At 43.8% G+C, this 27493-nt stretch overlaps 1 protein-coding gene across 2 annotated transcripts; it reads left to right on the forward strand.

Annotated features, from left to right (window-relative positions):
• Positions 1 to 349: 349 nt before the first annotated feature.
• On the forward strand, positions 350 to 26612 carry LOC106576412 (protein SCAF11). Of its 2 annotated transcripts, none has more exons than XM_014153567.2 (15): positions 350 to 580; positions 10338 to 10401; positions 10537 to 10682; positions 10869 to 10952; positions 11100 to 11182; positions 16749 to 16825; positions 16917 to 16954; positions 20689 to 20759; positions 20998 to 21123; positions 21345 to 21445; positions 21803 to 23986; positions 24196 to 24500; positions 24748 to 24906; positions 25109 to 25228; positions 25633 to 26612. In XM_014153567.2, the coding sequence occupies exons 2-15, from the start codon at positions 10380 to 10382 to the stop codon at positions 25726 to 25728; spliced, it is 3612 nt and encodes a 1203-aa protein (XP_014009042.2). In that variant the 5' UTR covers positions 350 to 580; positions 10338 to 10379; the 3' UTR covers positions 25729 to 26612. The 2 variants fall into 2 exon arrangements, with proteins under 2 accessions (XP_014009042.2, XP_014009043.2); XM_014153568.2 differs by having other exon boundaries at positions 25118 to 25228.
• Positions 26613 to 27493: the final 881 nt, after the last annotated feature.

Consider the following 27493-nt stretch of genomic DNA (forward strand, 5'->3'; position numbering starts at 1 on the left):
TCTCCCAGTGGAAAATGGATCAGAATGGTTTTCAATCTGAAGGCTTGTCCACCTAAACTACCTTAATTGGGTATATATATGTGTCTGAGTGTAGCTTACCTTTTACTTGGATGTCCTGTTGATGGCCTGTCACAAAAATTGTCAGTCTCCTGCTACGATTTATGAAGTTAGACTTTCAGCCCCCATGCCAGTTACTGGTATAATTACGTTTCTTGTCATTTTATTGCATATACATTCCGTTCAATGGAAAGGCAAGGAAAATATCAATGCTTGAAAATATTTGAATTTCATTGGCTACGAAACAGGTTCCGGTTATATTTGGGACCGGAAACAGTTGAAGGATTTCTTCCCTAGTGTAAAATGTATTGCAGCGACACTGTGCGGTCCCTTTTAAACTTCACATGTTTCAGACATCGAGACATGTGGCCGAGGCGTTCTTAAATGTTTAACGAGTTAGCAGTGCAATCTATTCGGCTATGTCCAGGTTATCTTCTAGCTTTGGAGACCAATACACGGAAATAAGTGGGACAACAAAAAATAAACAACCAGGACAGTTTTCTAGCTATTGATTTAGCTTCGGGTAAGTCAACAAACACGTAGCTAGATAACCAATTTAGCAAGCAAAAGTATCGTTAGCAAAAAATAATAAAAAATATATCGTTAGCTGCTAGCTAGGTAGCTGTTATCGTGGCTAATATAGCGTCTGTACTGTAGGCCAGGCCAGTCTCGTTAGCCAATAAAGTTGAATAATTAACTAGCTAGCTATGAACATGTTTGTTTCTTGTTACTGACCTAAATACAATTACGTTGTTACTAGCCAGCTAACGTTAGCTAACAGCTGACTAGCCTATATCAACCAAAAGTAGTGAGGTAAATTAGCTGACTAGCGCCTGATCATGACCATCTTGTTACCGTTATCTGAATTGCTAACTAGCCAGCTAACGCTAGCTAGTTAACTTAGTTATCAAACTAGTAGAAAGAACAAGTAGCTGGTTAACCAGCGAAACAAAGTTAGTTGACGTTTGAGGGGGACTAGTACACGAAGTTGAAGGGTCGTGTTATATCACTCATGGGCCACATCAACGTTTAAATTGTTAACGTCAGTGACCGCAGGGCATTAGATAATGTTTACTAAATTACATGGCAACTTACTTGACAGCTAGCTGCGTTGTATTTGGTTAGCTAGCTGGACAGAAAATAAAAAAACAAGACCACAACTCGCCAAATTTACTAGATGGTAGGAAGCTAGCTAGCTTATGTTAGTTGGCTGACTAGCTGGTAAATTAAATAATCCAAGATTGCATTGGATGATAGAGAACATGGCTAGTTAACGTTTAGTTATTTTAGCAGCTGACATGGTAGAGAGTGTTGCCCTCACCAGTATAACCCATTTAATTTGAATCTCTATGCCTCTGTCCGGGTCCTGCCTTTATTTTAGCCAGAGTTTACAGACTGACTAAGCAAGGCCTTTTGTGGTACCCTTGCCACTGTGGTAAACCCGTTTGCTCTGGCTTTCACTGGATGGTGTTGTTTTGCTTCCTGATTCAGAGGTTAAATGCGGAAGACACATTTAAGTTGAATGCATTCAGCTGTACAAACTTTCCCGTTGCTCCACTTACCAAGCAGACGTTGACTTATCAACTGGCTATGTCCACTTTGTGACCGTGTTTATTTTTGTTTTTTAAAGTTTATTTAATTTAACCTTTATTTAACTAGGCAAGTCAGTTAAGAACAAACTCTTATTTACAATGGACGGCCTACCCTGGCCAATGCCTAACCTGGACAGTGCTGGGCCAATTGTGTGTCGCCCTATGGGACTCCCAATCATGGCCGGTTGTGATACAGCCTGGTATCGAACCAGGGTCTGTAGTGACGCCTCTAGCACTGAGATGTAGTGCCTTAGACCGCTTCGACACTCTGGAGATCTCAGTAGAATAGAATAAACATTTTAGCATAAGTATAATACAGGAAGGTACAAGGTTTACACGATTGTTGGGGATGGGGGCAAGTGTATACATTTACAACTGCGACCTGGCCAATATAAAGCAAAGCAGTGCGACAAAAACAACACAGAGTTACACATGGGATAAACAAACGTACAGTCAATAACACAATAGAAAAATCTATATACAGTGTGTGCAAGTGTAGTAAGGTTAGGGAGGTAAGGCAATAAATAGGCCATAGTGGCAAAATAATTACAATTTAGCACTGGAGTGATAGATGTGCAGATGATGGTGTGCAAGTAGAGATACTGGGGTGCAAAAAATAAATAACTATATGGGGATGAGGTAGATGGGCAGTGTACAGGTGCAGTGATCGGTAAGCTGCTCTGACAGCTGATGCTTAAAGTTAGTGAGGGAGACATAAGTCTCCAGCTTCAGTGATATTTTTATTTTTTTTGCAATTCGTTCCAGTCATTGGCAGCAGAGAACTGGAAGGAAAGTCGTCCAAGGGAGGATTTGGGGATGACCAGTGAAATATACCTGCTGGAGCGTGTGCTACGGGTGGGTGTTGCTATGGTGACCAGTGAGCTGAGATAAGGCGGGGCTTTACCTAGCAAGGACTTATAGATGACCTGGAGCCAGTGGGTTTGGTGACGAATATGAAGCAAGGGCCAGCCAACGAGAGCATACAGGTCGCAGTGGTGGGTAGTATATGGGGCTTTGGTGACAAAACGGATGGCACTGTGATAGACTACATCCAGTTTGCTGAGTAGAGTGTTGGAGGCTATTTTATAAACGACATCGCCGAAGTCAAGGATATGTAGGATAGTCAGTTTTACGAGGGTATGTTTGGCAGCATGAGTGAAGGAGGCTTTGTTGCAAAATAGGAAGCCGATTCTAGATTTCATTTTGGATTGGAGATGCTTACTGTGAGTCTGGAAGGAGAGTTTACGGTCTAACCAGATGCCTAGATATTTGTAGTTGTCCACATATTCTAAGTCAGAACCGTCCAGAGCAGTGATGCTGGACGGGCGGGCAGGTGCGGGCAGCGATCGGTTGAAGAGCATGCATTTAGTTTTACTAGCATTTAAGAGCAGTTGGAGGCCACGGAAGGAGTGTTGTATGGCATTGAAGCTCGTCTGGAGGTTTGTTAACACAGTGTCCAAAGAAGGGCCAGATGTATACAGAATGGTGTCGTCTGCGTAGAGGTGGATCAGAGAATCACCAGCAGCAAGAGCGACATCATGTATATATATATATATATACAGAGAAAAGTGTCTGCCCGAGAATTGAACCCTGTGGCACCCCCATAGACTGCCAGAGATCCGGACAACAGGCCTTCCGATTTGACACACTGAACTCAATCTGAGAAGTAGTTGGTGAACCAGGCGAGGCAGTCATTTGAGAAGCCAAGGCTATTCAGTCTGCCGATAAGAATGAGGTGATTGACAGAGTCGAAAGCCTTGGCCAGGTCGATGAAGACGGCTGCACAGTAATGTCTTATCGATGGCGGTTATGATATCGTTTAGGACCTTGAGCGTGGCTGAGGTGCACCCATGACCAGCTCGGAAACCAGATTGCAAAGTGGAGAAGGTACGGTGGGATTCGAAATGGTCGGTGATCTGTTTGTTAACTTGGCTTTCGAAGACATTAGAAAGGCAGGGCAGGATGGATATAGGTCTATAACAGTTTGGGTCTAGAGTGTCTCCCCTTTTGAAGAGGGGGATGACCGCGGCAGCTTTCCAATCTTTCGGGATCTCAGACGACACGAAAGAGAGGTTGAACAGGCTAGTAATAGGGGTTGCAACAATTTATTGATCATTTTAGAAAGAGAGGGTCCAGATTGTCTAGCCCAGCTGATTTGTAGGGGTCCAGGTTTTGCAGTTCTTTCAGAACATCAGCTATTTGGGTGAAAGAGAAGCAGGGGGGGGCTTGGGCAAGTTCCTGCGGGGGGTGCATAGCTGTTGGTAGGGGTAGCCAGGTGGAAAGCATGGCCAGCTGTAGAAAAATACTTATTGAAATTCATGATTATCATGGATTTATCGTGGTGACAGTGTTTCCTAGCCTCAGTGCCTTGGGCAGCTGGGAGGAGGTGCTCTTATTCTCCATGGACTTTAGTGTCCCAAAACCTTTTGGAAAATGCATATTTCTGTTTGAAAATGCTATTCTTTGCTTTCCTAACTGACTGTTTGTATTGGTTCCTAACTTCCCTGAAAAGTTGCATATCGCTGGGGCTATTCGATGCTAATGCAGTACGCCACAGGATGTTTTTGTGCTTGCTGGTCAAGGACAGTGAAGTCTGGAGTGAACCAAGGGCTATATCTGTTTTTTTTAATGGGGCATGCTTAAGATGGTGAGGAAAGCACGTTTAAAGAATAACCAGGCATCCTCTACTGATGGGATGAGGCCAATATCCAGTTGTGCTAAGTTGTGGAGAATCACAGCAGTCTGATGACTTGTAGATAGAGTTTCTATCTGAGCCTGTTGGTGTCAGACCTCATGCTCTGATACCGTCTGCCCGACGGTAAGGGAGAGAACAGCGCGTGTGTGGGATCCTTGATGCTGCGTGCCTACCTCAGGCACTGTTTCGAGTAGATATCCTGGATGAGTGAAAGCACCAGTGATATACTGGGCCGCCTTCACCCCTATAGGATTATAGTTTACTTACATTTTAATCATTTAGTAGACACTCTTATCCAGAGCAGCTTACAGTTGGTATATTCATTTTACTATTGCTAGGTGGGACAACCACATTTCTCAGTCATAGTTTGTATATTTTTCCTCAGTCAAGTGTTCTTGTAGTGGATGCGAGCTTCGACTGGAAGCCAGTGGAACGTGCAAACGAGCGGGGACAACTTGGGATGGTTGAACACCAGGCGGGCTGTGCCATTCTGGATAAGTTGCAGGGGTTTGATGGCACAAGCGTGGAGTCCAACCAACACCGACTTGCAGTGGTCCAGACGGGAGATGACAAGTGCCCGGATTAGGACCTGCGCCGCTTCCTGTGTGTGACAGGGTCGTACTCTACCGATGTTGTAGCATGAACTTGCAGGAGCGAGTCACTGCTTTGATGTTTGCAGACAGAAATGATTAATGACTGGGCAGGAATCTAGTACAGTTGAAGTCGGAAGTTTACATACACTTAGGTTCGAGTCATGAAAACTCGTTTTTCAACCACTCCACAAATTTCTTGTTAACAAACTATAGTTTTGGCAAGTCGGTTAGGATATTACTGTGTGCATGACACAAGTCATATTTCCAACAACTGTTTACAGACAGATTATTTCACTTATAATTCACTGTATCACAATTCCAGTGGGTCAGAAGTTTACATACACTAAGTTGACTGTGCCTTTAAACAGCTTGGAAAATTCCAGAAAATTGTCATGGCTTTAGAAGCTTCTGATAGGCTAATTGACATCATTTGAGTCAATTGGAGGTGTACCTGTGGATGCATTTCAAGGCCTACCTTCAAACTCAGTGCCTCTTTGCTTGACATCATGGGAAAATCAAAATAAATCAGCCAAGACCTCAGATAAAAAAATTGTAGACCTCCACAAGTCTGTTTCATCATTGGGAGCAATTTCCAAATGCCTGAAGGTACCACGTTCATCTGTACAAACAATAGTACGCAAGTATAAACACCATGTGAAACACGCAGCCGTCATACCGCTCAGGAAGGAGACGCGTTCTGTCTCCTAGAGATTAACATACTTTGGTGCGAAAAGTGCAAATCAATCCCAGAACAACAGCAAAGGACCATGTGAAGATGCTGGAAGCAACAGGTAAAAAAGTATCTATATCCACAGTAAAACGAGTCCTATATCGACATAACCTGAAAGGCCGCTCAGCAAGGAAGAAACCACTGCTCCAAAACTGCCATAAAAAAGCCAGACTGCAACTGCACATGGGGAGAAAGATCGTACTTTTTGGAGAAATGTCCTCTGGTCTGATGAAACAAAAATAGAACTGTTTGGCCATAATGACCATCGTTATGTTTGGAGGAAAAGGGGGAACCCTCGCAAGCCGAAGAACACCATCCCAACGTGAAGCACGGGTGTAGCAGCATCCTGTTGTGGGGGTGCTTTGCTGCAGGAGGGACTGGTGCACTTCACAAAATAGATAATTTCCCTCATGATTCTATGTGGATATATTGAAGCAACATCTCAAGACATCCGTCAGGAAGTTAAAGCTTGGTCGCAAATGGGTCTTCCAAATGGACAATGACCCCAAGCATACTTCCGAAGTTGTGGCAAAATGGCTTAAGGACAACAAAGTCAAGGTATTGGAGTGGCCATCACAAAGCCCTGATCTCAATCCCATAGAAAATGTGTGGGCAGAACTGAAAGGGCGTGTGCGAGCAAGGAGGCCTGCAAACCTGACTCAGTTACATCAGCTCTGTCAGGAGGAATGGGACAAAATGTGATGAAATAAATAATTCTCTATTATTCTGACATTTCACATTCTTAACATAAAGTGGTGATCCTAACTGACCCAAGACAGGGAATTTTTACTAGGATTAAATGTCAGGAATTGTGAAATGCTGAGTTTAAGTGTATTTGGCTAAGATGCATGTAAACTTCCGACTTCAACTGTATGTGGGTGTGGTTAGCCCTATTCTTCCAAAGTTACGTCAGGAACTTGGTGTGATGTCATGGTTGTAATTTGTTTGTATTGTATAAATTCAGTCAAGATTTTTCATTAGTATTTTCTCGAGTAGAGAGTTGGTTGTCTTGACATGTTTCTAGATGTGTTCTCGCCGTGTCTTCTTGTGTTATTACTATTTACAGCTCGGCTTAGACACCCAGCAAGTTTAGCCTTCACCAAACTCCGATTTACTATTAGAAAAGTTTGATTACCTTTGGTGTTCTTCGTCAGAATGCACTCCCAGGACTGCTACTTCAATAACAAATGTTGGTTTGGTCCCAAATAATCCATTGTTATATCCAAACAGCGGCGTTTTGTTCGTGCGTTCAAGACACTATCCGAAAGGGTAAATAAGGGTGGCGAGCATGGCGCATTTCGTGACAAAAAAATTCTAAATATTCCATTACCGTACTTCGAAGCATGTCAACCGCTGTTTAAAATCAATTTTTATACAATTTTTCTCGTAAAAAAGCGATACTATTCCGACCGGGAAAGCCTGTATACGTACAAAGAGAGAGAAAATAAATACATCTCGTGCCCTCGTGCACGAGCGTGAGTCTCAGAGTACTCTGACCAGCCACTATCCAAACGCGATAATGTGTTTCAGCCAGAGGCTGCCTCTATCGTTCAGCTTTTTCCCGGGTTCTGAGAGCCTATGGGAGCCGTAGGAAATGTCACGTTACGGCAAAGATCCTCAGTCTTCAATAAAAAGAGCCAAGATGAACAACAACTTGTCAGAGAGGGCGCTTCCTGTTTGGAATCTTCTCAGGTTTTTGCCTGCCATATGAGTTCTGTTATACTCACAGACACCATTCAAACAGTTTTAGAAACTTTAGGGTGGTTTCTATCCAAAGCCAATAATTATATGCATATTCTAGTTACTGGGCAGGAGTAGTAACCAGATTAAATCGGGTACGTTTTTTATCCGGCCGTGTCAATACTGCCCCCTAGCCCTAACAGGTTAAACCAAATTGAACATGTTTCATTATTTATTTGAGACTAAATTGATTTTATTTATGTATTATATTAAGTTAAAATAAGTGTTCATTCAGTATTGTTGTAATTGTCATTATTTTATATCTATCTATCTCTCGCCCGATTAATCGGTATCGGCTTTTTTGGTCCTCCAATAATCGGTATCGGCGTTGAAAAATCCTAATCGGTCGACCTCTAGTACGTACCAACCTGGAACACCGCTATTATTACTGTTGTTCATAAAGAAGGTAACGATCCAGCAGAATGTGCATCGTATTGACCAATATTGTTGAACAACCACCAAAAATTGCTTACATCAATTATTGCAAATAGATTAAGTAATATAATCCCAGATATCATAAACTCTGAGCAAATGGGTTTTGTGTCCAGCAGACTTCTGAGCGATAATGTTAGGCAAACGTTTAATGTGATTTGCGCAGCAGTCTAAGGCACTGCATCTCCGTGCAAGAGGCGTCACTACAGTCCCTGGTTTGAATCCAGGCTGTATTACATCCGGCCGTGATTGGGAGTCCCATAGGGCGGCGCTCAATTGGCCCAGCGTCGTCCGGGGTAGGCCGTTATTGTAAATAAGAATTTGTTCTTAACTGACTTGCCTAGTTAAATTCATAAAAATAAATAATGTAATGGAACACGCTCAAGAAAAAACTATTTGCTTATGCTAACTCTAGATGCAGAAACAAATAATAATACTTTAGTGAAACTTTCCTGAACTTGCTGCAAATGATGTACAAAACACCAAATGTCAGAATAAGGGTAAATGGTACATTATTCTCTAGGGTTCCCGCCACTATGGATGAAATAAAACCATAGTGTCGTATCTGGATACAGACTAAATACAGGGAAATCAGAACCAATTACTGTAAGTCAACCAATATCCCAAGACATCAAAACTAAGTTTAAACTTAAATGGGATCAAAATAAACTGAAATACATATTGATTACTATCCCTCAAGACTTGACTTTGCAATTCTGGGAAACCAGTTAAACAGGACCAACCTACAAATATGGACATTGGTGCCTTTTTAACAATAACGGGAAGAATTTAAACTATTAAAATGAATGTCCTCCCAAGATTTGTATTCCTGTTCCAGAATCTATCAAAAACTATTACTCCAAACACTTTTAAACAGTGGGATAAACTCCTGAGTAAATTCATATGGGGAGGATGAACAGTCCGTGTCCAACTTAAAACAATCAAACAATGTTTACATTGCTTATTTACATTGTTTGATTGTTTACATTGCTTATTTACAATCAAACAATGTAAATAGCATTACCAAACCTAATGAATTATTATATAGCTGACCAACTAAAATAAATGTTTGTTTGGATAAACCCGGCATCAACAGCTAAATGGAATCCACCAAATGGAAAAACCAAGTGCAACTATATTTATGAAAACAATCAATGCACACACTAGGAAGATAGAAAATACCTGTATAAATAACACTATAAAGATCTGGACAAAGATCACCAAAATAAAAGGTATCCAAACAGACCTGATCTACCTGAGAAATTGTAATGGACGGCGACTTTAAGCCAAGTATGATTGATGATACATTTAAATTATGGGCTGACCGGGTATCATTAGATGTTCACAGACAAGGGGATAGATACATTTGAGTACATATAAAAAAAATACAACCTCCAGAAATCTATTTTACAATTACTTACAAGTGAGAAGTTCTTACTAAAGCAGTGGGACCTAATAAAACGCTTATTGATAAAAAGGACATTCTCCAAAAGGCAGGAAAATTAAATGAAAATCGAGGACAGTTTAATTTTATCGCTTGATCTCAATGACATCACCAGTCAATTCTATATTAAACCAAAAAAATAATTTAGCTAGCGTAGCGTTACGGTATTTTAGCCAAAAGTATTGCATACATCTATAAATAGGGTTGGCTAGACTTCCAGAATTACAAGATGGCTAGCAAGGTACCTTGGCGTTTTTTTTTTTGACGATCTGATGAGAATCTGAGGAAGATGGGTAACTTTTTGTAACTTGTCAATTATTTGATCAAATATTGAATTTGGCCTTTAATACGATAGCCCATAGAAACGCATTGAGTAACACATTCATACAAGACAGTCCAAAAATAAATCATAAGGAATAAAGTGTCTGTCCTATATCTAGGAGATATAAGAAGGCTCAGGAAATATTTTTTGTTTTTTGGATGCATAATTAACCCCTTATATTTGTTGGCACAAAACTACCTCCATACTTCCATTGGTTTGTATGGGTTACCTTCAAACGAGTCCTGTGACACTTGTGGGGGTTGTAGAGCAAAACAGAGAACATCGCCGTGTTCGTGAGAGTCTCCCCTTTCCATAGAGTAGTAATAGTTTGTAGGCCGTTCTGACGCTACAGACGTTTTTGTGAGAAGACAGATTTCTGGGATGTCTCATGGTCTGACAAACACCGCTATAGCTCGGCCACCTTCCACGGCAGATGTTGAAGGCCGGCATAGTCGGATGCGGTGGATTGCGATGCAGGCCATTCAAAAATACCGATGTCTCTAGTTTAAACTGACAGATTTTCTAATATTTTTTAGTGTTACTTAAATTGACACACAGGTGTGTCAATAGACTCTTAAGGATTAAGTTGGCCATTGTGTAAATAATGCATTAAAGTTGATGTAAAACTTGCTTGACAATTTGGTTACACACACATCTCAAGTTCAATGTAATTAAGTGATGGCACTGTGACTGGGTTGTTAACAAGAATCTCTCATACATTTTTATTTCCAGGGGTCATCTGGTCATTAGGGACAAAGCAACACTGTGCCAAAGATGACGGGTGAATCGGGAAATGGTAAGTAACTGCCAGCCAGTCATCATGAAAAATATCTTTCAGTGGGCTTTGGCACCATGGTTTAATTTAAACGTCTCTACCCTCAAGTTTGTTGTTGAATGACAAGCTGTTGTGCCACGTCTCTCTGGTTGTCAGACGGACAGACCCCAGAGGGCGACCCGGAGCCGGAAGAGGCGGAGCGGTGTCCTATCTGCCTGGGCGCCCTGGGCCGCTGTGTCCTGGCCATGCCCGACAGCTGCTGCCATTTATTCTGCCTCAGCTGCCTCCTCAGATGGGCAGAGGTAAGCACCATGTACTGTCCTACCCCCTAGACACATCACTCTCATTGGCAACAGATAGTGCTGCAACTGGCAAGTTGTCTATTGTGATAAGCCATGGTCTTACTCCCGGTGAGGCTCAGGAGACTGACTATACATGGCTAAGATGTGTGTGGACTGATGTTTATTTTTTTTGTCTGTGTTTTTAAGTTGCAGGCAGTTCCATCCTGCCCAGTGGACAGGCAGCCTTTCAATGTTGTCTACAAACGTGACGCTGTGCTGGGATGTGTGACGGTAAGCAGGGGTTTCTCCACTGGCTCTACCTTCTGTTTCACAATTTATAAATGGCATGTCATGAAACTTCACAAGCTATATTATAGCTTTAGTCACTATGCAGGGAGAATTTACGTGCTGTGACTTCAGTTGTGATGTGAATCTCAGGTTCCTGTGAAGAAGAGAGTCAGCCAATCAGAGCCAGAGAATTGTGGCTGCACAGACCCGGAAGCCAGTGGCTGTTTGTTAAAGTGAGTAGAGGTCTTGCGTTAGTGAAAAAGTTGCCCTGCTGCAGAGTTAACCTGACAAAGAGCCTTTGTGGTCAAACGTTGTCTTTAAACTTCTGGAGCATTCAAACAGTGTGCAGCTTAATGGCAGTCACTTTGCGTTGCATTATTATATTCATTTTTTACCACGTTTTTATTTGTTTAGTACATTTTTTGTTGGAGGTGGTGTTACAGGTACAATATACATGTTAATTTACACACTTTGTTTATACCACATGTACCTGTACTCTAAAGGATAATAACACTAAGAAATACATACAGAGAAATTATTATATTGATCACACAGGATTTTGTAGTAATACAATTGTTATGTAAAGAAACAGAGGTGCCCCCCACCACCCCAAATCATGTTTTCCACCCCTTCCCACCCTGCCTAGCAACACAGGTTGGGTGTCAGTTCCCCCCATATCTCTATCTGCCCCCCCTTCCCACCCTGCCTAGCAACACAGGTTGGGTGTCAGTTCCCCCCATATCTCTATCTGCCCCCCTTCCCACCCTGCCTAGCAACACAGGTTGGGTGTCAGTTCCCCCCATATCTCTATCTGCCCCCCTTCCCACCCTGCCTAGCAACACAAGTTGGGTGTCAGTTCCCCCCATATCTCTATCTGTAGTTATTTGGCGAATTTAGTTGTGACTGATACAAACCTTAGAATTTCTTAGAAATCAAAACATGTGGACTGCATGATGCGACTAGACTATTCTATTTGAAAAAGTTGCATAAAAAGCTTGCACTCTGTGTCTTGCCTCAGGCTGCACACCCTGTTCTCGCAAGTGTTCATATTTTCACCCATCAGACTATTTTCAATTTAAATTTGTTTTTACTAATATGTACAATTAGTTTTGATTTAGAATGGCCCATTATCAAATGGGTAGGAACAGGGGCAGGGGACAAACGCATCATCCATATGCACTCAAATAGCGAATGGAGGCCGCGCATTCCCGCAGGTTAAATTATGCCGGTAGGCTACTTTGGTTTTATAGCGGAGCAGCTGAGAAATAAATATAGTAGCAGCTGGGATCCTCTTCTTTTTAGTGGCAACCATCAAAACTCTGCTTTCACACAGGATTGCCTATAGAAATGTCTGGGCTTATAAGAACATTTATTTCACTTTGCGGATCAACCACTCTGAGGAGTATGCATCCTCGCTGCACAGCAGGTGATATTCCGCCCAAACTCTTTATGCCACAGGCTCTCCAACCATGTTCCTGCAGCTAGGGACAATACAGCCCTGAGTACCAGGCCATTAGCGACCTGATGGTTGTAAGCAATTTGGGTACTACCAACTCATGTCCAGAGTGTATAAGAGGAGATTACTGTGACCCCACGGTCACGTCGAATTTAACTGCGGTCATTACAACCCTAGTTGGGAGTTGGGGCCAATTTCATCGTAAAACTTTTCCTTGGTGGTCAAGACTGTATTTAACAACTTATACATTTTAAGTTTAATGGTTAGGACACCAAGGTCGTATTTTTCTATATTCAATTCTAGTTAAATGGTTGTTCAGATTCACTTAGCTCTTTGGACCATACTTTTTTAATGGCGAGCACAGAATGAGCTTTCCAAAAATTGTTTATGTATTATAGAGAGTAATTATTTTTGGGAACCCAGATCAGTTATTTATAAATCTTGTCATTGGCATAGATGACCTAAATTGTAAATATAGAAAAAAAGGAGTTGCTTGGTAATGTGTATGTCTTTCAAATCTTGAAATGTTCTCAAACCATTGCTGTCCATGATATCGGCAAGTGTAGTGATTACATATTTGGACCATTAGGGGGAGCAAAAGGCCGCCCTCCAGATCAAGGCATTATTGTGAAATAATTGAGTATGGGCATGCCATTTTGATTCACAGTTACATTGTTTTTCAATTTTGCGCCAAATAGAAATTGTGTAAGCAGTAGAAATTGTGTAAGCAGTAATAGGACCAAAGCGTAGTTGACATTAAGCGATATCAGTGAAGACCACCTCTTCCAGGGCAATGGGATACACCATATTTCTCTCTATACTCAGTTAGGGGGTGGAGGAATCATGTCTAAACCAATTTAGGATGGGCTGAAATGATAGTGCCTGGAAATACTATTTAAAGTTTGGTACAGTTAGTCCTCCTACGTATTTCCCATCTTTGTAAGTTTGTTAATTTTTTCCTGGATCGCTTACCTTGCCATATTCATTTTGAAACCACACCATGAATTTTATCGCAATAGCCAGAAGGGCGAGACATGGGAAGCATTGAACTACATAAATTCAGCCATGGCAATATATTCATTTTGACCAAATATATTCTGCTGGTTAATCTACTGAGGTTGTATTGACTTGATTTGAACGTTCTGTAAAAATGTCTAGCAATGGTTTTATCTAAGGAAGGACATGTATCTCCTCCCAAATGTTTAAAATGGGGAAACGATTGTAATTTCGTAAGTAGAGTTGGAGTCCTCCATCGTAGAGAACGGCTGAGCCGATATATAATCAGACTAGAAACGACCAATGTCGTTCCATCGGCCCTTCTCTATCGGCTATAGTCCCTTTACATAGGTTTCTAAAAAAGATTTCTAAATATTTCATTACCGTACTTCGAAGCATGTCAACCGCTGTTTAAAATAAATTTTTATGCCATTTTTCTCGTAAAAAAGCGATAATATTCCGACCGGGAATCTGCAATTAGGTAAACAGCCGAAAGAAAATACAGCATGGGGTCGACTCGGGCACGCGCCTAATTCCTTTGTCCTCTGATCGGCCACTTGGCAAAGGCGATTATGTGTTTCAGCCTGGGGCTGCCTCGACATCGTTCAGCTTTTTCCCGGGCTCTGAGAGCCTATTGGAGCCGTAGGACGTGTCACGTTACAGCTAAGATCCTGACTCTTCAATAAACAGAGGCAAGAACAACAACACCTTGTCAGACAGGCCACTTCCTGCATGAAATCTTCTCAGGTTTTTGCCTGCCATATGAGTTCTGTTATACTCACAGACACCATTCAAACAGTTTTAGAAACTTTAGGGTGTTTTCTGTCCAAAGCCAATAATTATATGCATATTCTAGTTACTGGGCAGGAGTAGTAACCAGATTAAATCGGGTACGTTTTTTATTTGGCAGTAATTACAGCATCGAGTCTTATTGGCTATGATGATAAAAGCTTGGCACGCCTTTATTTAGGGACTTTCTCCCATTCTTCTCTGCAGATCCTCTCAAGCTCTGCTGGGTTGGATGGGAGAGCATTGCTACACAGCTATTTTCAGGTCTCTCCAGAGATGTTGGATCGGGTTCAAGTCCGGGCTCTGGCTGGGCCACTCAAGGACATTCAGAGACTTGTCCTGAAGCCACTCCTGTGTTGTCTTGGCTGTGTTCTTAGGGTCGTTGTCCTGTTGGAAGGTGAACCTTCACCCCAGCCTGAGGTCCTGAGCGCTCTGGAGCAGGTTTATATCAAGGATCTCTCTGTACTTTGCTCTGTTCATCTTTGCCTCTATCCTGACTAGTCTCCCAGTCCCTGCCACTGAAAAACATCCCCACAGCATGATGCTGCCACCAGACGTGACGCTTGCCATTCAGGCCAAATAGTTCAATCTTGGTTTCATCAGACCAGAGAATCTTGTTTCTCATGGTCTGAGAGTCTTTAGAAGCCTTTTGGCAAGCTCCAAGCGGGCTGTCATGTGCCTTTTTTTCCTGAGGGGCTTCCATTTGACCACTACCATAAAGGCCTGATTGGTGGAGTGCTGCGGAGATGGTTGTCCTTCTGGAAGGTTCTCCCATCTCCACAGAGGAACTATAGAACTCTGTCAGAGTGACCATCGGGTTCTTGGTCACCTCCCTGGCCAAGGCCCTTCTCTCCCAATTATTCAGTTTGGTTGGGCGGCCAGCTCTAGGAAGAGTCTTGGTGGTTCCAAGCTTCTTCCATTTAAGAATGATGGAGCCCACTTTGTTTTTTTGGACTTTCAATGCTGCAGAAATGTTTTGGTATCCTTCCTCAGATCTGTGCCTCGACACAATCCTGTCTCGTTGATCTACGGACAATTCCTTCGACCCCATGGCTTGGTTTTTGCTCTGACATGGACTGGCGGTTATGATATCGTTTAGGACCTTGAGCGTGGCTGAGGTGCACCCATGACCAGCTTGGAAACCAGATTGCGTAGTGGAGAAGGTACAGTGAGATTCAAAATGGTCGGTGATCTGTTTGTTAACTTGGCTTTCGAAGATTTTAGAAAGGCAGGGCAGGATGGATATAGGTCTATAACAGTTTGGGTCTAGAGTGTCTCCCCTTTGAAGAGGGGGATGACCGCAGCAGCTTTCCAATCTTTGGGGATCTCGGACGATACGAAAGAGAGGTTTGTAGTGATCCAGATTTTGCAGCTCTCTTAGAACATCAGCTGTCTAGATTTGGGTGAAGGAGAAGCGGGGGGAGGCTTGGGCAAGTTGCTGCAGAGGGTGCTGAGCTGCTGGCCCGGGGTAGGGGTAGCCAGGTGGAAAGCATGGCCAGCCGTAGAAAAACGCTTATTGAAATGATCTATTATCGTAGATTTATCGGTGGTGACAGTGTTTCCTAGCCTCAGTGCAGTGGCCACCTGCTAGTTGTTTCTCTACCTTAATATGGTGTTATATGTTGACAATTATTTTTAAAATATACTCCATGGCCAGTTTATTACGTACACCCATCTAGTACTGGGTCAGACCCCCCTTTGCCTACAGTTCAGCCTGAATTCTTCGGGGCATGGAAACGTTGCTCAATTGCTATCAAGAGACCTTATGTGTGCCAGGAAAATAGTCCCCACGGGTTGTGTGTTCCGAGATGCCGTTCTTCACACCACTGTTTTATTGCGCCGTTATTTGCCTGTTTGTGGCCCGCATGTTAGCCTGCACAATTCTTGCCATTCTCCTTTGACCCCCTCATCAACAAGCTGTTTTTTCCCACCCGACCTACCACTGACTGGATGTTTTTTGTTTGTCGCACCGTTCTCTGTAAACCATAGACCAGGGTTCCCCAACTGGTGGCCCACAGGTCTTTAGCCCCCCCCTCGCACACAGTTTTCTTAGCACAAAAATGTAAACAAGGTTTGAAATTATTATGTTTAGTCAAATATCTGTTTGGGATTCTTGCAGTTAATTTGCAGTCTACAAATGTGTTATGTTCCGGCCCCCTGACCATCCGGTCAATAAAAAAATTGTCCCGTGGCTGAATCTAGTTGATGATCCCTGCCATAGACACTGTCGTGCATGAAAAGCCTAGGAGGCCGTCCGTTTCTGAGATACTGGAACCGGCGCGCCTGGCACCGATGATCATACCACGTTCAAAGTTCCTTAGGTCACTCGTTTTGCCTATTCTAATGTTCATTCGAATAGTAACTGAATGCCTTGATGCCTGTCTGCCTGCTTTATATAGAAATTTAGTGAACAGGGTGGTTTACCTAATAAACTGGCAAAGTGTAAGTCTATTAATGTGAAGTTATTTTGCAAAAGAAATTCACGATAAAGCCACGCGTTTCAATGCATGCCATTTTTTATGACAAATGTAAAAACCAAATGTTTTTTTTTTTTTAAGGAAACAAGGAGGAAGATCGAGGAGAACGAAGACGGAGAGGACATCAGAAGCCAAAGTCAAAGGCCTTATTCGGAAATGTATGTGCTTATTCTCCTCGCATAAATCCTCTTTCCTTCATTTGTTGGCATTTTATTCATGAGGTGTAACAAGATACATTGTGTTCCCCAGGCAGCGATGATGACCCCTCTGTGTTGAGCAAGAAGAAGGTTAGTAATTTCAGACCCCTTGTAGGGGTATCTATTTCATAATAAATAATATATTCGGCTCTTGCAAGATTTTATGGGTTTAGAGTCCAACTGTCCAGATAGGTAATGCATGCGATGCAACTAAGAAACAAAAGTTTCACACTACATACGCACACAACACAAACACACATACAGTGCATTCTTTAAGTATTTAGACACCTTTACTTTTTCCACGTTTTGTTAGTTCCAGCCATATTCTAAAATGGATTAAATAAATTGTTTTCCTCAATCTACATACAATACCCCATAATGACAAAGCGTAAACAGGTTTAGACATTTTTGCGTGTGTGTATACAGTAAGGGGAAAAAAGTATTTGATCCCCTGCTGATTTTGTACGTTTGCCCACTGACAAAGAAATGATCAGTCTATAATTTTAATGGTAGGTTTATTTGAACAGTGAGAGACAGAATAACAACAACAAAAAATCCAGAAAAACACATGTCAAATGTTATAAATTGATTTGCATTTTAATGAGGGAAATAAGTATTTGACCCCTCTGCAAAACATGACTTAGTACTTGGTGGCAAAACCCTTGTTGGCAATCACAGAGGTCAGACGTTTCTTATAGTTGGCCACCAGGTTTGCACACATCTCAGGAGGGATTTTGTCCCACTCCTCTTTGCAGATCTTCTCCAAGTCATTAACGTTTCGAGGCTGACGTTTGGAAACTCGAACCTTCAGCTCCCTCCACAGATTTTCTATGGGATTAAAGTCTGGAGACTGGCTAGGCCACTCCAGGACCTTAATGTGCTTCTTCTTGAGCCACTCCTTTGTTGCCTTGGCCGTGTGTTTTGGGTCATTGTCATGCTGGAATACCCATCCACGACCCATTTTCAATGCCCTGGCAGAGGGAAGGAGGTTCTCACCCAAGATTTGACGGTACATGGCCCCGTCCATCGTCCCTTTGATGCGGTGAAGTTGTCCTGTCCCCTTAGCAGAAAAACACCCCCAAAGCATAATGTTTCCACCTCCATGTTTGATGGTGGGGATGGTGTTCTTGGGGTCATAGGCAGCATTCCTCCTCCAAACACGGTGAGTTGAGTTGATGCCAAAGAGCTCCATTTTGGTCTCAGCTGACCACAACGCTTTCACCAGTTGTCCTCTGAATCATTCAGATGTTCATTGGCAAACTTCAGACGGGCATGTATATGTGCTTTCTTGAGCAGGGGGACCTTGCGGGCGCTGCAGGATTTCAGTCCTTCACGGCGTCGTGTGTTACCAATTGTTTTCTTGGTGACTATGGTCCCAGCTGCCTTGAGATCATTGACAAGATCCTCCCGTGTTGTTCTGGGCTGATTCCTCACCATTCTCATGATCATTGCAACTCCACGAGGTGAGATCTTGCATGGAGCCCCAGGCCCGAGGGAGATTGACAGTTATTTTGTGTTTCTTCCATTTGCGAATAATCGCACCAACTGTTGTCACCTTCTCACCAAGCTGCTTGGCGATGGTCTTGTAGCCCATTTCAGCCTTGTGTCGGTCTACAATTTTGTCCCTGACATCCTTGGAGAGCTCTTTGGTCTTGGCCATGGTGGAGAGTTTGGAATCTGATTAAATGATTGCTTCTGTGGACAGGTGTCTTTTATACAGGTAACGAGCTGAGATTAGGAGCACTCCCTTTAAGAGTGTGCTCCTAATCTCAGCTCGTTACCTGTATAAAAGACACCTGGGAGCCAGAAATCTTTCTGATTGAGAGGGGGTCAAATACTTATTTCCCTCAGTAAAATCCAAATCAATTCATAACTTTTTTGACATGCGTTTTTCTGGATTTTTTTGTTATTCTCTCACTGTTCAAATAAACCTACCATTAAAATTATGGACTGATCATTTCTTTGTCAGTGGGCAAACGTACAAAATCAGCAGGGGATCAAATACTTTCTTCCCTCACTGTGTGTGTGTGTGTGTGTGTGTGTGTGTGTGTGTGTGTGTGTGTGTGTGTGTGTGTGTGTGTGTGAAAATACCTTATTTACATAAGTATTAAGACACTTTGCTAAGAGACTTGAAATTGAGCTCCGGTGCATCTTGTTTCTATTGATCATCCTTGAGATGTTTCTACAACTTGATTGGAGTCCACCTGTGGTAAATTCAATTGATTGGACATGATTTGGAAAGGCACACCTGTCTATATAAGGTCCCACAGTTGACAGTGCATGTCAGAGAAAAAAACACGCGATGAGGTCGAAGGAATTGTCCGTAGAGCTCCGAGACAGGATTGTGTCGAGGCATAGATCTGGGGAAGGGTACCAACACATTTCTGTAGCATTGAAGGTTCCCAAGAACACAGCCTCCATCATTCTTAAATGGAAAAAGTTTGGAACTACTAAGACTCTTCCTAGAGCTGGCCAAACTGAGAAATCGGGGGAGAAGGGCCTTAGTCAGGGAGGTGACCAAGAACCCAATGGTCACTCTAACAGAGCTCTAGAGTTCCTCTGTGGAGATGGGAGAACCTTCCAGAAGGACAACCATCTCTACAGCACTCCACCAATCAGGCCTTTATGGTAGAGTGGCCAAACAGAAGCCACTCCTCAGTAAAAGGCACATGACAGCCTGCTTGGATTTTGCCAAAAGGCACTTAAAGGACTCAGCCCATGAGAAACAAGATTCTCTGGTCTGAAGAAATCAAGATTGAACACGTCGCCCTGAATGCCAAGCGTCACGTCTGGAGGAAACCTGGCACCATCACTACGGTGAAGCATGGTGGTGGCAGCATCATGCTGTGGGGATGTTTTTCAGCGGCAGGGACTGGGAGACTAGTCAGGATGGAGGGAAAGATGAACAGAACAAAGTACAGAGAGATCCTTGATGAAAACCTGCTCAGGCCCTCAGACTGTGGCGAAGGTTCAGCTTCGAACAAGACAAAGACCCAAAGTATACAGCCAAGACAACGCAGGAGTGCATTCGGGACAAGTCTCAATGTCCTTGAGTGGCCCAGCCAGAGCCCGGACTTGAACCCGATCCAACATATCTGGAGAGACCTGAAAATAGCTGTGCAGCGACGCTCCCCATCCAACCTGACAGAGCTTGAGAGGTTCTGCAGAGCAGAATAAGAGAAACTCCCCAAATACAGGTGTGCCAAGCTTGTAGCGTAATACCCAATAAGACTCGAGGCTGTAATCGCTGCCAAAGGTGCTTCAACAAAGTCCTGAGTAAAGGGTCTGAATACTGAATACATAGACATTACACACGCCTACTCACACACTTACACATCATTTGCTGCTGCTACTCTTATTTATTTCACTCTTATTGTCATCTATCCTGATACCTAGTCACTACCCTGCCTTCATGTACATATCTACCTCAAATACCTTGTACCTCTGCACATTGATCTGGTACTCCCTGTATATATCTCCTTGTGTATTTTATTGTATTCCTCTTGTGTTACTACTTTGTTTAAACTCTGCATTGTTAGGAAGGCCTAGTAAATAAGCGTCTCACGGTTAACTCTACACCAGTTGTATTCGGCGCATTTGACATAACATTTGATTTTAGATTGTTGGTTAGAAATATGTTCAGCAGATGTAGCCTTTCCCATGTTCGTATTTGCTCAGCCAAGAGTTTTCGATAATACTCTGACATAGAATAAGTAGTATCAATGTTGCCCCCTGTCGTCATAGGCCCATTTGTTCCCACTGGGTGCTTGTCTGGTATTTGCAACAGCCAAGCCTCCTTTTGAACGGTTTTCTCTCTTTTCCAGGTGAGAGGACCTCTGTGCTCTTGGTCTGCGGCCCAGACAGGCACAGCAATGGGGACTATGACACAGTGCATGTGAGTAGGCCACTTCGTTAACATTTTGATTTGCAGCTCACCGAGGAGAGACACAGTAACTACTTCTTATGGTACTTAACAATTTGTTGGAAACCCTGTTCTAATCATCATTGTCCTAACAAAGTTGAAATAGATGGACTCTTTCTCTCTCAAGTTAATGTTTTTGACTTAAAAAAAGACAACTAATGAAAGATGTCCTTTTTCTGTGTGTATATTGTGTCCTTTGTCTACTCTGCAGTGCAGAACCCCTTTGGGTGCCCGAGGAGGAGCCGTCTGAGGATGACTGTAAACAGTGTAGCCGCAAAACACAGGACTGCCCATTTCTGCCTGTTGCTGTACCCGTTCCTGCCAGTGGCAACTCGAAGTGGGTTGGTCTGCACACAATGAATGTTTGTAGATGGAGTGTGTGTATATATTGTAGGTAGAGGTTGTCGGGTGAGTTAAGGACCCTGTGAAAGGTGATAGTTTTTCAATAGAAACAGTGATTTTAAGTGTGTTTTGTGGGTAGTGATTTTGAGTCCATTTTTGAGAGTATGAGTGAAATTCCTCTGTGTAATTTGTGGAGCTCTGATATTTCCTTCCCAGGCAGTTGTTCCATCCCTCTGAGTGGAGTAGCAGTCCCTTTCCTCTGAGACCCCTCTCACCGTTCTCTACTACTGCTTCACCTCTCGGCTCGGGGCATTTTGGTGAGTCCTGCTTTGAAATGCTTATCAACCATTTAGTGAGTCTGTTCAAAGGAACCCTCTCAGACCCCCCCCTCCCAAAACCCGGTATAAATGTTAGCTTGAATCACGGAGTTTGAATGAGATCACGCAAGGTGACTGTAAGCTGCTTAGCTACACTAAGCTACATTGTGGCAGTAAGCTACTTTTTCTGAATAATTTCCATCGTGTGTGGGTTGTGCAGTACCCTGGCATTAGGAGTTCAGTTTTGTGAAGGCACCAAACCTTTAATCCATAGGTTATGCCTAATTTTATGCTACGTAAGACCATTTTTAAGTTTCTCACAATACTTCTAAAATTCATGATTATGTCTCATAATAGTCTTTCAGGGAAGAGTTTGCGCAGTCACCTGCCCCAAAGGAGAGGAGAAGAAGGGCACCTGTGGATCTGGCTCCAAAGGCCCCTCCAAACAGACAGACGCCCTGACGACTAGGCGCTCTGGCCGCCACAGCAGGGCTGAGGAACAAGCTCCTACACAAGACCCTGCATCTTCGCAGTCCCACTCTTCAGATTCCGACACTTCCACAAACCCACCCACAAAAGCGGGCAAAAGCACCGCAGCCGCTGGTAAGAGGAAAGGCAAACGGGCAGCTCAGCGAAAGCCCAGCGCCAAGAGGAAAGCCCCAGCTAGAAAAAAGGCCTCCAAAGTCGTCCTCAGTAGCCCATCAGGAAATGAGGAAGAAGAGGAAGCCAAAGAGGAGGAGGAGGAGGAATTAGAACAGCAGAGGAAAGAGGTAGAGGAAAGGGAACAGCTCTCAGACACTGCAGTGAGCCCACAGGCTGTGCAGCGCAGCTCCAGCCCTACTGAGGAGGAAGGCCATCCTGCACCTTCTGCTTGTGATGCCCTGAAGGACACTGAGGACCAGCCATGCGTAGATGATCTTTCTGAGGAAGAGAATTGTGGGAAGGAGGAAGAGGAGGATGGTGAAGAAGGGGACCAGAAATCACTGTCGTCAGATGTAGAGCTGAATACCCCTGGGCTCTCCCCCGACAGGGACCAAGGTGCAGGGGAGAAACACCCGGACCAAATAGAAGACCCAGAGAAAAGCAACTCGCCCACCTCTTCCAACTCACCAGAGAGACCATTGGAGAGCCCCCAGTCTGGGCAGTCAGGACAACTTGGGGAGGAAGATGCTGACACTGTGGAAGCCACTGCCGATCCAACAGAAGTGAAATCAGATGATGAAGCCTCAGTGGAGGAGGAGAAAGCAGAGGCCTCTCCCTGCCCCACTGCAGAGCCTGAATCTTGCTCTGGCTCTACTCGTTGTGACTCTCCAGATGGGAATGCGTCCCAGACAGTTCAAGGCACCTCAGAAGCAAAAGTGTCCGAGGAGGACAGGCATGATCCAAAGGATGTCAAAAATGAAAAATCAGCAGCCGGCAGCAAAGAGGACGGTCTGTCTGAGGATGACACAGAAGCAATACCGATAGACTGTGATTCACCCAGCAGTGAGTGCAGCACCAACCTGGTCTCTGATCCACCAAAAGAGACTGAAAGTACAGCTCACGAGTCCACAAGCCAGGCCCCGGAAGACAAGAGGAATGGTAGCAGGCAGGAACGGGAAAGCTCGGTTGGAGAGGAAAAGGTAGAGGAAAGGAAGAATGGCAGGCAGCGCAAGTCACGCTTCCACTCTGCTGCCACCACTTGGTCTCCCAAGAGAGAGTCGAAGCAGGATTCGTCGAGGAGGTCGCGGTCCAGATCTCGGGAGCGCAACAAGGAGCACCAGGCCTCGGGCAGCCCCCCGTCCAGCCGCAGCAGGGAACGGGACGCTGAGAGGGACGCCCCCAGGATGGGCCGTGACCGTAGCCGTGAGAGAAAAAACAGGAAGCGCTCTAAGAGTCGTTCTAGATCTAGTTCCAGGTCCAGAAACAGGTCCTACCGAAGAGGTGCGTCCCCGGAGCGCCCGGACTCAGGGGGACAGTCACCACGGAAGAGGAATCGCTGGACTGGAGATGGATGGAGGGCTGGGCCGGGTTGCGACTCCTCTCGAAGGAATTTCCCAGAGAGGCCGGCCAGAGACGCGGGCCGCTCTGAAAACGGTGGCTTTGCAGATGTTTCCCCCAGCAGGGAAAATCCTGACTGGGTTATGGAGAAGGCGCGTGCTGACACAGAGGCCAGGGTGACAAGTGGCCCTCGCTGGGAAGATAAAAGCTGGGGCGGAGATCGTGGACGAGGCACAGGACGAGGCCGGGGAGCCTACGGAACCTCCAACCAACAGGGGGAGCAGGCAGAAAACCGCTGGCAGCCCAGAAACACATTCTCAGGGACCTCAAACAATTCAGGGGGCGACGCCTACAGCCGATTCAACGAGAACCGTGGCGGCCGCAGGAAGGACCCTGAGATGGGCGAATCAATGATGGACCGCTCCGGCTGGTCATCAGCTTCCAGCTGGGCTGTGCGGAGGACACTCCCGGCAGACGTGCAGAACTATTACTCCAGGAGAGATCGAGGGGGTGGTGCAGGCTCTGGCAGCTGGAGCAGGCAGGAGGAGACGTCAACAGCAGGTCAGAACTCTTCTTTAGATTGTGTGCCATGGAGTGTATGAACTAATTACTGTTACTAGTTTCACTGTGCATATCGAAATGGTATTACTGATGTCTGATGCGCAGTTGATGTGGATCCCACTTCTGCCACCAATGTAAAACTTGATAAAAGCCCAGATGTACATTAGGTATTCTAATATTATTCTTGATATTTGTTTTTATCTATTCAGACCCAGCTCAGAGTGAGACCAATGCCCAGCCCAATGCCCAAGGAGAAGCTCCACCCGCCCTGAACGTCATGCCTCCCCAACTGAACGTCCTGCATTACCCAATGGGCCCGCGAGGCCCACCTGTCAGCCTGCAACCACCCCCCTTCGGGATGCCTCCTCAGGTCCCCATGCACCTCCACTCCTCAGTGCCTCTCCTGCAGGTCCCTGTGACAGCTGCCCAGGGCCTCCCGCCACCACCTCCACCACCACCTCCCATGCAGCAGGGCAGCATGACAGCCATACAGCCAGATAGCCGCACAACACAGGTAAGGACAGGAGTATTTTGTATCCTTTGTCAAAATATAATCTTCTGGACCCAATCAATGTTTGAGTATTTTCACTTCTCTCATACTTAATTCAATCAACTGTATTTCAATCAACTGTATTCTATCAACTGTATATCAACAGTGTATTTCCGGGATAGCACTTTCAGAAGTGTGTTGTATTTGCATAGTAGTGTGTCCCGGTTGGAGGGAATTGTCCTCCTGAATATCTCCCATGTCTCTTTCCCAGATGATGAGCAGCATGACAGGCCATGGCAAAGCCCCCTTCATGCCCACCATGACCAAAGTAGGTGGCGCCACCACAGCCCAGGCCCACAGCATGGCCATGCCATCCTCCACCACCCAGCACAGCAGGGCCGCCCCCCCAGACAGCTCCAAGAAAGAAAAGGTAATGTCACCGCCACAAATAATAACCACAGCACCAGGCAATGTTCTCAATATTCTCAAGTGGCTTCCTATACTTTATGTTTTGTATATACTGTGGGGAGCTACTTTGCTAGTGAATGATTTGTGTTTGCATTCTGACCCAGAGAATGAATAATCCTTTTATTAGATTAGAACTAGATTTCTTAACTTGATATCTGCTTTAGAAACAACAGATCCATGAGAGAGCTGTCAATGAAGTGAAAGCAGCCATGAAACCCTACTACCAAAACAAGGACATCACCAAGGACGAGTACAAAGAGATTGTACGCAAAGCAGTTGAAAAAGTGAGTGGTTAAAAACCTCCAGTAACATTTTGACATTGGTATTTGAATTTAGCTTTTAGGAGTATTAAAACTGCTTAGCTTTCAGGAGTACACTTAGCTTTTAGTAGTATTATAAATGCATAGCTTTTAGTAGTATTATAAATGCATAGCTTTTAGTAGTATTATAAATGCATAGCTTTTAGTAGTATTATAAATGCATAGCTTTTAAGAGTATTAAAATACTTAGCTTTTAGGAGTACACTTACATTTTAGTAGTATAAAAAATACTTCACTTTTAGGAGTATCAACAATACTTAGCTTTTAGGAGTATTAAAAATAAGATGAATAACCCAGCAGAACTCATAGGATGTCCAACAAAACAGTCTGTTTATTTTTTGATTTGCTGAGGGCATTTTATATTTCAGGTCTGCCACAGCAAGAGCGGAGAGGTGAACTCTGGGAAAGTGGCAAACTTGGTGAAGGCCTACGTGGACAAATACAAACACGCTCGCAAGAAATGAACCCTGACATCTGCTGAGGGGGAAACGGTCTCAGCCCATCTGCTTAAGTGCAATTTCTACCAGGTGTAACACAGCCTCCCGGCTGACAGACTGGAGCCCGACTTTTGATATCTCTTACCTTGAATGAAGATTTTTCTATAGATTTCATATTTTGTTTAGAAATAATCCAATCGGAAACTGTAGTGTGAGAAGACCGTTATTTCAAGTAGATCTTGTGGCTTGGGAACTACAATGAGATAGATGCCCAGAGTCGCTGGCGCAGTAAGGTTAGCACCTGTTCTCTGGTGAGATGGACATGGAGCTATGGGTAGTACAGAGAAGAGAACCCTCTTGTGGAGCCAACTGGTATAATGAATTTCTCCTTCTCCACCGGGGACCTCCTAATTACTTCTTAGTTAAAAAGTATTGTCTTTGCTTCTCATTTTGTTTTTGTTTTATAAATATTATATTATGATCATTCTGGAGAAAGCCTAGGTAAATGTGCATTGCCTTTATGACTGTCTAGGCTGCATCACACAGGCAGCCCAATTCTGATCTTTTTCCACTAATTGGTATTTTGACCAATCAGATCAGCTCTGGAAAAGATCTGATTCGTCAAAAGACCAATTAGTGGAAAAAGTATCAGAATTGGTCTGCTTGTGTAAACGCATCCTTAGTCGTCACAGCTCAAAGCTTGTAGACTGGATATGTCTTTGAGTGTAATTGTATCAGGGACTTCATTGGTTGAGAGTTGGAGATGAGTTGTCCAATCCGCAGTGAATTTGTAGCGTACGGTATGGGTCTGGCAGATCAGGTGAAAACGGCCATATCCCTTACTTGTTAAATGTGCTGCGTAAACATTGTGCGAAATAACCAGAGAGCAATGAAATAAATGAGCTGCTTCATGTGTGGCTATGTGTATGTTTGTTGTCAATCATGGAAAAGTTATTGACCTCATCCATCAATTTTAACATCAGAATTTCTATTTTTTAAAGGTCCAATGCAGCTGTTTTTCTCAATATCAAATCATTTCTGGGTAACTATTAAGTACTTTACTGTGGTTGTTTAAAAAATAATTTAATTTAAGAAAATATGCATTAATAGCTTATTGGCAAAGAGCAATTTCTCAATCAAGAATTGAACTAGGACTGTCTGGGAAGAGGTCTGTGTGGGGAGGGGGAAACTGAAAAGGTAGCTGTAATTAGCAGGCAGGCCAAAACTCCATCCCACCAAAACAGACTGAAATTTCAGGTGCTTTTCAAACAGCTGTTAACACTAAAAGGGCATCATAATTTTTCACAATTTCACAGGACAGACCTATTTTGTTATGGTCATGAAGACCCACTTGCCAATGTTTCACAAAAGCAGTCGAATGTTAACCTGAAAATGTGCTTCACTATTTTCACCAGCAGGGCGAGCCTTTGTCAACACCATCGTCAGGTTTTTTTTTTTTTTTTTAAATAAACCCACCGTTTCATAGAAAAGATTTGAATACAGTTAACATGACAATCCACAGAACATTGGCGATCAGGACCTTTTTCAGTTATAAGCGACATAAACGGTCGCTTAGTTTGGGGTCTCATCTAGTAAAAATTGTAGAATACACCAGGTGCGATTTCAAAATTTCGTTGTGCAAACGCCGTTTTTCTCTTGTTATGACACGCACCAGGTTTCCATCCAACCTTTTTATGGGACTAAAGTACATGTCGGATAAAACATGTCATGACAGGCCTGATGGAAACGGAACATTTTACAGTCAACTTTACAAATGTCGGCAAAAAATACA

This window comes from Salmo salar, chromosome ssa17 (genome assembly GCF_905237065.1).
Source record: "Salmo salar chromosome ssa17, Ssal_v3.1, whole genome shotgun sequence".
NCBI classification, from domain to species: Eukaryota; Metazoa; Chordata; class Actinopteri; order Salmoniformes; family Salmonidae; genus Salmo; species Salmo salar.